Consider the following 11262-nt stretch of genomic DNA (forward strand, 5'->3'; position numbering starts at 1 on the left):
AGACGCGCATGTGCGCTTTTCAAGAAATTTCTTTTAAACATGCGGAGGATGCACTTGTGCGCTTTAATACACGTTTGTTTATTTAGTAAATTAAATACAATATTTTTGATTCAAACTAAAATTTTATTGATAAAAACAGGAATATAAAAATTTAAACTAGAAGTATACAAAATATTAATGTTTTGATAATGTCGTTCTATATTGATACATGATATTCTCCGAAACAGTTGCCTAAGCAGAGGCCAGGTTTATCGGGACATTTTTGACAATGATAAACAATAAGAGCCGAAAATCGCGATTCAGAGGACTGGACTGCGCTTCGTATTCTAATTGAAAAGTAAGATTGTTTTGCCTTCGCATTGCAACTGAATAAAAATGGTATACATTTTTATTTTATAGTCGTATTACTCCGTAGAGTAACCAGGTGCATTTTCCGTTGGAACTTTACCAAGTTGCAGACGGGGGATGTGAATTGCATAGTGTAGAATTCCTTCCCTTTGTCTTCACTGCAGCATCCATTTGGCTTGCAAATTGTAGAAGCCTTGGAGGTGTCACCAGGGAAATGTACCAATAAGTTTTCAATTTAAAAATCTTTTAGTAATGTTTTTAATATTTTCAATATTATTAATTTTGCTATTAGGATTGAAAACTACTTCATCTTTCAATTGCCAGATGACGCTAGTCACCTAATCCTTCACTTCGGTTGCAATGGGTGGGAAAAGCTCTCGGCGCTGGTCAGTTAGGGCAAGTTAGGGTATGGAGAACAGTGCCTACGTTCTTTCCGATGAGGCTCCAATAAGAGCCGAAAATCGCAATTCAGAGGACTGGACTGCGCTCCGTATTCTAATTGAAAAGTAAGATTGTTTTGCCTTCGCATTGCAACTGAATAAAAATGCTATACATTTTTATTTGATACAACAATATCTTTACATATCTTATTTTTATTGCATGTCCGCCTTTTTTCTAAGAGTTCTATTCATGTCGAATCGGACAATTTTTCTTTTTCGGAAGGGGTGCGTTTCGTAAATATAGAGGTTTCTAAACTTTGGTGCGTCCGACAAGTAGGTACCCTTAAAAATTTGTCGGATAATATTACCAGTTCATTTTAAATATTTTTGTTAAACAATCCTCCAAAAATCGGCTGTGCCGGTATACATTTTATGAATTTATGATGTGTGCCCCCCCTTATGGGGTTCGCAGCATGGAGTCATAATAATGTTTTTTTGCAGGATGGCTTGATCAAAATACTTACAATTTACTGGTAATATTGTCAGACAAATTTTTAAGGGTATCCGGTTGGGGGTCCCACCACAGTTTAGAAACCTATATACCAAACCTAACTAGGTGAGTAGCGACGCTATCTATGAACAGAAGTTACCTTTAGAAAATGCGGACAAAATTTTCTTGATTTCCTGAAACTGTGTCATCTTTAAATGTACATATTATGGAAATCACCATATACATAGGCCGCGCAAGTGCGCCATACGCATTTTACAAAGTAATGGGAGGTCGCACATGTGCGCTTTACGCAGCGAAAGGGTTATATTACCTACTGACAATTCCATTATTTTATAAATCATGTTATTGTGTGGCATTTATGTCCATATCATTATTAACACGTTCAGCCCCGGATGGCATTAATATAAACCATACTCTTGGGACAGTGATGCACCACTTTAAAGCCACACCACAGTAGTGATGAAAAAAAAAAATGCTGACCAATGGACAAGAAACAAAATTATAACACTGGGGCTGAACATGTTAGGTAATATAAAGGTCGTGTATAAAGAATATTGAAAATTTTATTTAAAAAAAATGTAAACAGTTATGTGCTTTTTGTACATGTGATGAAAATATGAAATCCATGTCATTTTTATTGCACAATCTACTCTAATTAGGCTTTTTTGGTGTCTCTAAAAAAACAACTGTTATATTCAGATTATCAGACACCTTTTTCGCTGTGTGCAAGTACTTGGAGGGGATATGAGAAACGATCGTGCGCGAATAGCGGAGAAATCTTTCAACTTTCTTAAATAATTCATTGTCAATTGAAATTGTCAAATTGATGTATATTTCATATCTACTGTCAATGAAAAAGAAAAATTGTTGCTCCACAATATTGATATGATATGCAAATATTATATAAAAGTAAATTTAATTCAATTGTATTTGTATTTTGCTTGTAGTAGTGCATTTTAATAATTAATTTTATTTACTACATACAATTGTTTACCTTTTAATAACATAACGACATAACCTTAATATTACTTTTTCTTCTTATAATTTTTTTGGGCTATGGCCTTGACAATTGTCCAGTAACCAGGACCAATATGATTGGCCAATATAATTAAAAGTGCGAAAAATGTTGCCGAGCTATGAAACCAGGTGTCGCTTTTCCGAAATTGCACGGTCCCGGGTAAAAGGAAGGGGCGAAAGAATATTCAGTTCAGTGATCCCAGTCCCAACTCTTCTATAGAAGTATAGAAATTTATATATAGTAAATTTGGTAATTATTTTTTGTTAGGTTGGTTAAATATTGGCCCACATTAGCAGTGGTTTTATATATATATATATATATATATATATATATATATATATATATATATATAATTTATAGTCATATATTTATATACTATATATAATTTATAGTCATTTATTAGTATTTACAAATGGAAACTTTTTAATGACATTTAATGAATATATACTCCCATTATTCATGGTCTTCTTTTTTCAATGAAAGAAGTCTGCCACAGTAAGTTTATTTGAGCGCTAATACAGTGAGGTAGGAATTTTTGTCTTGTATGTTCCTGACAATGAATCTGTCAAAATATTCCCAAGCTCAGCCAATGGAATATAATAATTCTACATAACTAAGGCCCTGTCTTTTCACCTCCGATTAACTAGTTATCGGGAAGTTTATCTGGCAGATTACATGTAAATCTATCAGATAAACTTCCGGATAACTAGTTATTCGGAGGTGGAAAGACCGGGCCTAAGTAATGCATGAAATTCATTTTGTTTATTTGAGAAATTTTAAATGAAAACAACAAATAATTATTGTGAAAGAAAATTATGGTTAAGAGCTATGTTTGGCCTGTACTTTTGTACGGTGCAGAAGTGTGGACACTAACAGTATCAATCATGAATATAATTGAAGCATTGAAAATGTGGATTCATAGACGGATGCTGAAAATACCCCGGACAGCAAGAAAAACTGATAAAGAAGTACTAAGGAGGGTCAACAAAGATAGAGAACTGCTAATGATTGGCTGCTGTAATGTTAACGGTGTGTCACGCGGCTGTTATCAGACACAACATTTGTGTCTCACAGCAGCCAAGACAAAATAGAGGGCCATAGAGGTGTAGGAAGAAAACAAGTTTCTTGGTTAAAAAACATTAGTGAATGGACTCAGATATCAAATGCAACGTCAGATAATTCTGATAGCATGTGAAAAAGAAGAAGAAAGAAAATAAAGAGCATTACTATGTAAATCCTAAAAGAACAAAAGGTTTTTGTAGAAAACCTGATAACAACAATGTATTCATGGCAAAAAATAACACTATGTTGAGTATAAAAATATGCATTTATTAAAAAAGTTACTCTTACAAAACAAAAATGTTAACAACAAACAAATCACTCTGGTTCTTCTTCATTTTCTTCCTCTGGTTGTTCTTTTATAATATGTGGAAAATGTTTGGCAACTATGTTTAAAATGTCTTGAACTTGTTCCTCTGTTAGCCTTTCCTCACTTTCTTCAACCATCTAAAAATAAAGTAACAAATTGAGAACCATATATTTTAGTTATGTTCAATTTACTTGCTATGGCATACAGAGAGGGAAGAAAACCATTTCTTGATAATTGAAATGTAAAAAAACATGGCAATAGATTATTTTTGAATTTTTGCGTCAAGTAGGTAGTCTGTGAATGATATTAAATCAAGGAGAGATCTTTGATTAAAAGAGTTTATAAACTTTTCTTATATACAATTGAGGCCATAAGAGCCAGAGTGGCCTAACTGATTTTAACATTACTTTACATAATCAAAGAAAATGAGCAGAAGCTATCAATGTCCGATTGTTTTAGTAACTGTATGTTGACCAATAATGATTCTTGGTCAAGATAAAACTACTAAAACAATCGGACATTGTTAGTTCTTAGCCAAATTCTGAACATTCAATATACCTACATACTGACATTTTCATATACATCATGTAGAAATAGACATCTGCAAATACATTTTTTACAAACAGTATTGGAAAACCAATTTCAGCCTCTAATAGTTAACACTTTCGCTGAACATGTCGCTCATCTGTGACATTCGGTTTCCCTCTCCAGTGTGGTTTACTTACATTCCAACCATTAGTGTGAATTCAGCATCTGGGATAAGTACTTAACAAAGTATATGCAGCGAACATGTTAATTAAGAATTATTCTTACAGTTGAAGGGATGCTAACAACTAAATATTTAATAATGTCAGATTATACAAACCAATTGAATCTCCAGAGCTGTTGTCGGAGGTGAATTAATAATCATTAAAATCTCAGTTTTGTTCAGGTTGAAAGCAGCCAAATCCTTCATACAATCCCTGATTGTATCCCGAGTCTGGTCATTTGAAGGTGTGTTTTCCAAGTATCTTATAGTCTAAAAATTAGATAATCTGAATGTGGTCCTTTACATACTTTAGAATATTACCTCGTATGTTATTGTAGCAAGTTGTCCTATGTGTTTCCTTTTTCCGTCTTTGATTTTCTGAAGATGTTTTAAAACCTCATAGTTACTAAATGAGGCACAATTACTATTAACTCTAAAAAGAAAATTTTTCAGTAAAATATGGAAACAAACTTCTTACCTACTCACATTTCCATTTTTATTTAATATTTAATAAACTTTTTTATGTCAGATAAACAAAATCTACACTACACTTTATTTGTTTTTGTGTTTTTGTTATAAAAATTTAAGGTTATGTTTACAGACTGCATGTGCATGTAAATGGCTGATTTGTATTAAGGTGGAGGCCTCTAGATTTATAAATCTGGACGTTTCCATAGAGTTATACAGCAAAAATATTTTAAAGTTTTCTCTCTATGCTACTCCTCCATCTTTGCATCTTTGACCATAGAGCTAGATTGAGGAGCTCATTCGGATTGCACAAATAGAGAAACAAGAACAATTCTCAGGAACAGTCAAATGTTCACTCCATCAAAACACTAGTGGAAATAGCTGCTTTCTTGTCATCATCATCATAAGTCTCGACAATCCGTTGTGGATCTTGGCCTGCCCGCAAACAAGTTGCCATCCCTGTCGATTTCTGGCAACTTCCCTCCATCTTCTGACCCTTAGAATCTTTGGGTCTTCTTCCACATCATCAATCCATCTTCTTCGTGGTCGTCCTCTACTTTGTAGCTCTCATAACAAAAGGTTTTTTACAGGGTTGGGTAGTTAACCCAACGCCAAACTCCTTTTCGGAGGGTCATTTCACCCGCTCTCCTCAGTTCCCGACCCGGGGTTGGATACCTGATCTCCAGAGTTGGGCTGCTCGGTTTACAGGGGACACCAGTGTGAAGCGAAAAGACTCGGATTTGAGTAGAAGAGGCTAATTGGAGTAAACTGGAATCAAGTTTTCGCAGTATATTATCCCTTTATCCCCTTTCAGCTACCGGAAGACATGCCACGAGAAAGTATAACAGGTACCCCTTTCTTGTGGCATGTCTAATTTAAGTATTTATGATTAAGATTTAGTTGTTCAACAAACAATTGAAGATAACAAGAGCCTCAAAGTTCTAAGAAGACAATTAACAAACGGCAAAAAAGAAATAACGAAATTAAAGGATAGAGATGGAAATATCATCATCAACAGAGATAAATTATTAAGGGTAGTAGAAGACTTCTATACAGAACTATACAACAGCCAACAAAACCATGATGAGCCACTAGAATATTCAAGAAAAAGGTTAGTCAACCAAGGATCGGAATTGATGCCTGATATATCAACAGACGAAATCAGGAACGCATTGAGAAAAATGAAAAGAAATAAAGCTCCGGGAGAAGACAATATCGTTATAGAAGCCGTAAAGATTGGAGGAGACAGACTTTTAAACAACATAAAGGAATTCTTCAACTTATATGTCTGCACCAAAGTGAAATACCTACAAGATGGCACAGTGCACTTACCATCTTATTACACAAAAAGGGCGATCCAACAGACCTCGAGAATTACCGGCCCATAAGCCTATTAGACCTTAGAGCACCTCTACAAGTTATTCACAAGAATAATAACAAATAAACTGAAAACAAAATTGGATTTTTACCAAAGAGAACAGGCGGATTTTAGGAAAAACTTTGGCACTAACGACCACCTACACTGCATAAAAGGAATTATAGAAAAATCTATCGAATACAACTGACCATTGGTCCTGGCTTTCGTAGACTTTCGCAAAGCATTTGATACCATAGAAATTAACAGCATAATGAGAGCATTTGAGGAAAGTCGTATAGATTATCGGTACTTACTCCAAACTGATAGCAAACATAATACAATAATGCAACCATGACCGTCCGACTACACAAAGATACCAAATCTATAAAAATCAAACGAGGAATTAGACAGGGAGACACGTTATCTCCCAAACTCTTTACGGCAGTACTTGAATGCTTTCAAACAATTGGAGTGGGACGCCAAAGGAATAAATGTCGACAGCGAAAGCCTCTCCCACCTACGATTCGCAGACGACATAGTTCTTATAGGAACTTAAAAGAGATTAGAACTATGCTTACCGAGTTAGATGCCGGCTGTAAAAAAGTTGGTTTAAACATAAATTTTGGAAAGACACAATACATGACAAACATGGTACCAAACGAAAATCCAAAAGTCGACGTCAACGAAATAGCATTGAACCATAAATATAAATACTTAGGGCATGAAATCCAAATTGCCAGAGACAATCAAACTGCCGAATTACAGAGAAGGATCACCTTTAGCATGGGCCGCATATGGAGGTCTATCAGACATCTTCAAGAGCAACTTGCCAAATTATTTGAAAAGGAAGACGTTCAACCAATGTGTGCTTCCAGTCATGACTTACGGCGCCGAAACATTAGGGAGTTTTTGTGCACACAAATACGTAAACGTAACGCATCTTTTTGACATATACGCTTGCGCATTAATGGTTGAACTCCCGTATCGCGATACGTATTACCTAAGGTTACGGGCTGGTACGTTAGGTTCATACTCATCCCTATCGAGCCGAAAGTCACCGAATGCACACGAGGATCTTGCCCGATTACCTACCAAATGAACATTTCATCAGCGTACTACCTGTTTATAAACATTTTAAGGTTATATTGGTTATTGGTTTAGTCTATTTGAGTAAAATTATTCTGTGTTTGTAATTGGAAATTGGAGCTTCATAATAGATTTAAAATTTTATTGTTTTTAAGTTGTCTATTAATAAAGCAAAACAAACAAATCTTGTATTAATTTAAGAAATACAGTGATCACCACAATTAATAACTAGATAAACAAATGACCTAGTTTCAGTACAATTTTCAAATAAATATTACCACACTATTTACATTATACCTACTGGAATTCTGATGTAGGTATACAATAATTTACAACTAAAAAGTAGGTATAAACAAAAATAAAACAATTTTAACCTAAGGAAAAATAATATTTTTATATTTAAATAGAAGCAATTAAAACCATACAATTTCATCATTCATTTATCTTTTTTTACATTTGTATATTAATTGTATATTGTGTGAACATTGTTTTATTTTTTTAAATGTCAACGGAATTTAAAAATGACTTTACGATTTGCTTTACGTTACGTTAAGGCAGTTACAAAAACTACCTATTTTAACATTCATCCTCTACGACACGTTAGTTGCTTTACGTATACGCAGATGCGTACGTTACGTAGCAACAAAAACTCCCTATTATCGTTAACCCAGGCCACAGCAACGAAACTTACAGTGGCCCAAAGAAGAATAGAACGGTCACTACTTGGACTGACTCTAAGAGACAGGGTCAGAAACGAAGAAATCAGAAGGACAGGCGTCACAGATGTCATAGAGCGAGTAGCATGGCTGAAGTGGAATTGAGCGGGCCATGTAGCCAGAATGAAGGACGGGAGGTGGACCCAAAAAATTACAGTGTGGAGACCAAGAGAAGACAGAAGAAGTAGAGGTAGACCACCTACAATATGGACAGACGACGTCAAAAGGATGAGGTCTGGATCCCGCGTATGAAAAAAAAGTTGATTAATAGCAAGCTGAAAATATGTTAACATCTTAAGGGTGACTAGTCGGACAAACTTTGATATATGGGAACACTGGAACAGGGGAAGTTTTAATTGTGGAACAGGTTAAAAATTTGGAACGGTCAGACCACGAAAACGGCACATGTATTTTGTCCGACAGAACAGACTTAAACTCTCCGAATAGAGATTAAACTTTCATGCAAAAATCAGACTGCTATTTATCACCAAATGGGCGTTTTAATGAGTAGAACATGTAGAATATGTCAAATGACAGGAATTGAATTATGACAGGTGATAAATAGCAGTCTGATTTTTGCATGAGAGTTTAATCTCTGTTCGGAGAGTTTAAGTCTGTTCTGTCGGACAAAATAAATGTGCCGTTTTCGTGGTCTGACCGTTCCAAATTTTTAACACTTTGAGCCTAAATATCTTTCGAATAACAACCTGCCACAAATTGCCGAATTCAATACTACTAAATAATAACCCAACTTGAAAAGTCATAAACAGATGACCTTTAAAATTTTCTAGGAAGGGAAATATCCCACTTTCGACAAGCGATGCGGTCTAATAGACGGGGTGTTAGTGTTTGTGCCCAGTTCGTCATTAAACCTAATGTACCCCAGTTCATCAAAAATGATCAAATAAGAGAATAAATACTATGAGGAAACTCTTTTGAAATGTTTTGATGAGGTAGAAGACGACATAAGCGAAGTGGAATCAATTTGTGATGAAAATGTTGCCACTGACTACCATTGCTACTAGGTCTGGATCCCGCGTATGAAAAAAAAGTTGATTAATAGCAAGCTGAAAATTTGTTAATAGCTTAAGGGTGTCTAGTCGGATAAACTTTGATGTATGGAAACACTGGAACAGGGGCAGTTTTAATTGTGGAACAGGTTAAAAATTTGGAACGGTCAGACCACGAAAACGGCACATTTATTTTGTCCGACAGAACAGACTTAAACTCTCCAAACAGAGATTAAACTCTCATGCAAAAATCAGATTGCTATTTATCACCAAATGGACGTTTTAATGAGTGGAACATGTAGAATATGTCAAATGACAGGAATTATGACAGATGATAAATAGCAGTTTGATTTTTGCATGAGAGTTTAATCTCTGTTCGGAGAGTTTAAGTCTGTTCTGTCGGACAAAATAAATGTGCCGTTTTCGTGGTCTGACCGTTCCAAATTTTTAACCTGTTCCACAATTAAAACTGCCCCTGTTCCAGTGTTCCCATATATCAAAGTTTATCCGACTAGACACCCTTAAGCGATTAACAAATTTTCAGCTTGCTATTAATCAACTTTTTTTTCATACGCGGGATCCAGACCTATACACTATGTACTAACTATAGTACTTGTCAGTTTTTTTTTGTTTTAACATTTTTTAAAAAGCTTTTTATTTTCATGTTTCTTACTCTTTGTTTAACTCGATTATAAATTTTTATCAAGATTCTTTAATTTCTTTAATTTTTATCACACTTTTTTCCGGGGTAAAAAGGTACACAAACATCCTTCCATTCTTGTTATAATGTTTTTTATTTTAATAAATACAGAAAAACTAGAGTTAATTACTGTGTTTTTAGATAATCAATACTTTCAGTAAGTCATCAAGATATTTTTTGTATAATATTTAACAAAAACAACAATTACCACTAAAATGATAAACCCGTCTGTCTTAGTGTTTACGTCATTGATTTAAGATGTTAGTACTTAATGGTTAAAACAAAATATGGAATTGAGCCACAATAATGAATTATTTGAACAAAAATTACACATTGAACTGTGTAATGAAAATTATATTTTTAATCAACTAATGTTTGACGTTCTTCGGAGATAGTTCTCAAAAAGATTCTAAAATAGTGGGAATGTATAATATAATCTTCTTTTCAGCTCAGAGCGAGTGCTCCGCAGATGTTTGTCTCGTGAAATAATAAATAAGGTGTTTGTCGAGTCTTCAAATGTAGCCGGGCGTCTAGCTTGTAGGCTACGCAAACGATATAGCAATCGTGACTAGAATGTAAGAGGAATTAAAAGGAAGACTATATGTAGCCATTGAGCAGTGAATAAATAAAATGTGATAATATGGTGACGAAAACTGAGTTACAGATCAGTGTAAAGTAGGTACAGGTTGTGAGGAATTAAAGTGTGCTTTACTTTAAGTTGAATTTATAGCGGTCGTGAGGCTCTACTATAAGGTAATAGTTCCAATGATGATGATCCCAGTAAGTTCATCATTGAAGGAATCCTCTACTAAAATCCATATCTGTTACTTGGCTAGAACTGTCGTTAACAGGACAGCCAGCTTGTTCAGGAACAGCATCGCTTAGTGCATGGTGAAATTATAACAAATTTTGAAGATGAAACGATATTGTTTCGAGTCTCAGTTCAAACAACTGAAGCAGAGCCCCAGCTCGTACTCGTTCGTAGGCACAAGGCTCAGGAGCAACTGAATCTGAACTGAAAATCGTGCATTTTTATAGTTTAGATTTCAGTCAGCCAGACAAAGACAAAATTCGAGGCGAGGAGCATCGAAATGCGTACTACTCCATCTCCTCCCCCTCCTTTGGACTCTAGTTGTAGTGAATTTATTGAAAAAATATCAATAGGCGTCCGAGCGTTCACCGACCGAGGTGCCGTCCCCGGTCGGTGAACAAACTACTCCAGCGTGTCTACTCTTCTAATAAGTCGTCAGGTCCCATCTGCTATCCGCGGCTGTAGGTAGGCGAGTGTAGGAGTGTACCTGAGGTATACGTAGTACTCTGGACCACTTAGCTTGGGCCAGGTTATTACTGGGCTACTCCGGGATCTACGGCTTCTACGAAATCAAACTTCAAAGAATTCTGGCTCGTCGAGGGAACTGGTGCAATGAAGGCATCAGGTCTGCAGAAAATCTCGATGCTGAAATAAGGGGTGATGTGTTACCAATTTAGCTACGACGCTCTGTAGAGGGGTATGTCCATCATTGACAAGGAATCCTCAACTAAAAACATCTG

At 35.3% G+C, this 11262-nt stretch overlaps 1 protein-coding gene across 1 annotated transcript; it reads right to left on the minus strand.

The window, feature by feature from the left end:
- Positions 1–3565: 3565 nt before the first annotated feature.
- LOC114333476 (DNA-directed RNA polymerase III subunit RPC9) lies at positions 3566–5011 on the minus strand. The gene is made up of 4 exons (XM_028283362.1): positions 4861–5011; positions 4696–4807; positions 4492–4644; positions 3566–3763 (listed from the first exon to the last, which is right to left on the minus strand). Exons 1-4 carry the CDS (start codon positions 4866–4868, stop codon positions 3635–3637), a joined length of 402 nt encoding a protein of 133 aa, XP_028139163.1. The 5' UTR covers positions 4869–5011; the 3' UTR covers positions 3566–3634.
- Between the last annotated feature and the right edge of the window lie 6251 nt (positions 5012–11262).

Source organism: Diabrotica virgifera, chromosome 1 (genome assembly GCF_917563875.1).
Source record: "Diabrotica virgifera virgifera chromosome 1, PGI_DIABVI_V3a".
Classification (NCBI taxonomy): domain Eukaryota; kingdom Metazoa; phylum Arthropoda; class Insecta; order Coleoptera; family Chrysomelidae; genus Diabrotica; species Diabrotica virgifera.

What these genes read in the sequence shown, in the direction of transcription:
- LOC114333476 (XM_028283362.1), bottom strand. An exon ending in TTGCTACAATAACATACGAG is followed by an intron (nt 4,645 to 4,695) that starts GTAATATTCTAA and finishes TCTAATTTTTAG; the next exon opens with ACTATAAGATACTTGGAAAA. An exon ending in CAGCTCTGGAGATTCAATTG is followed by an intron (nt 3,764 to 4,491) that starts GTTTGTATAATC and finishes CTTTATTTTTAG; the next exon opens with ATGGTTGAAGAAAGTGAGGA.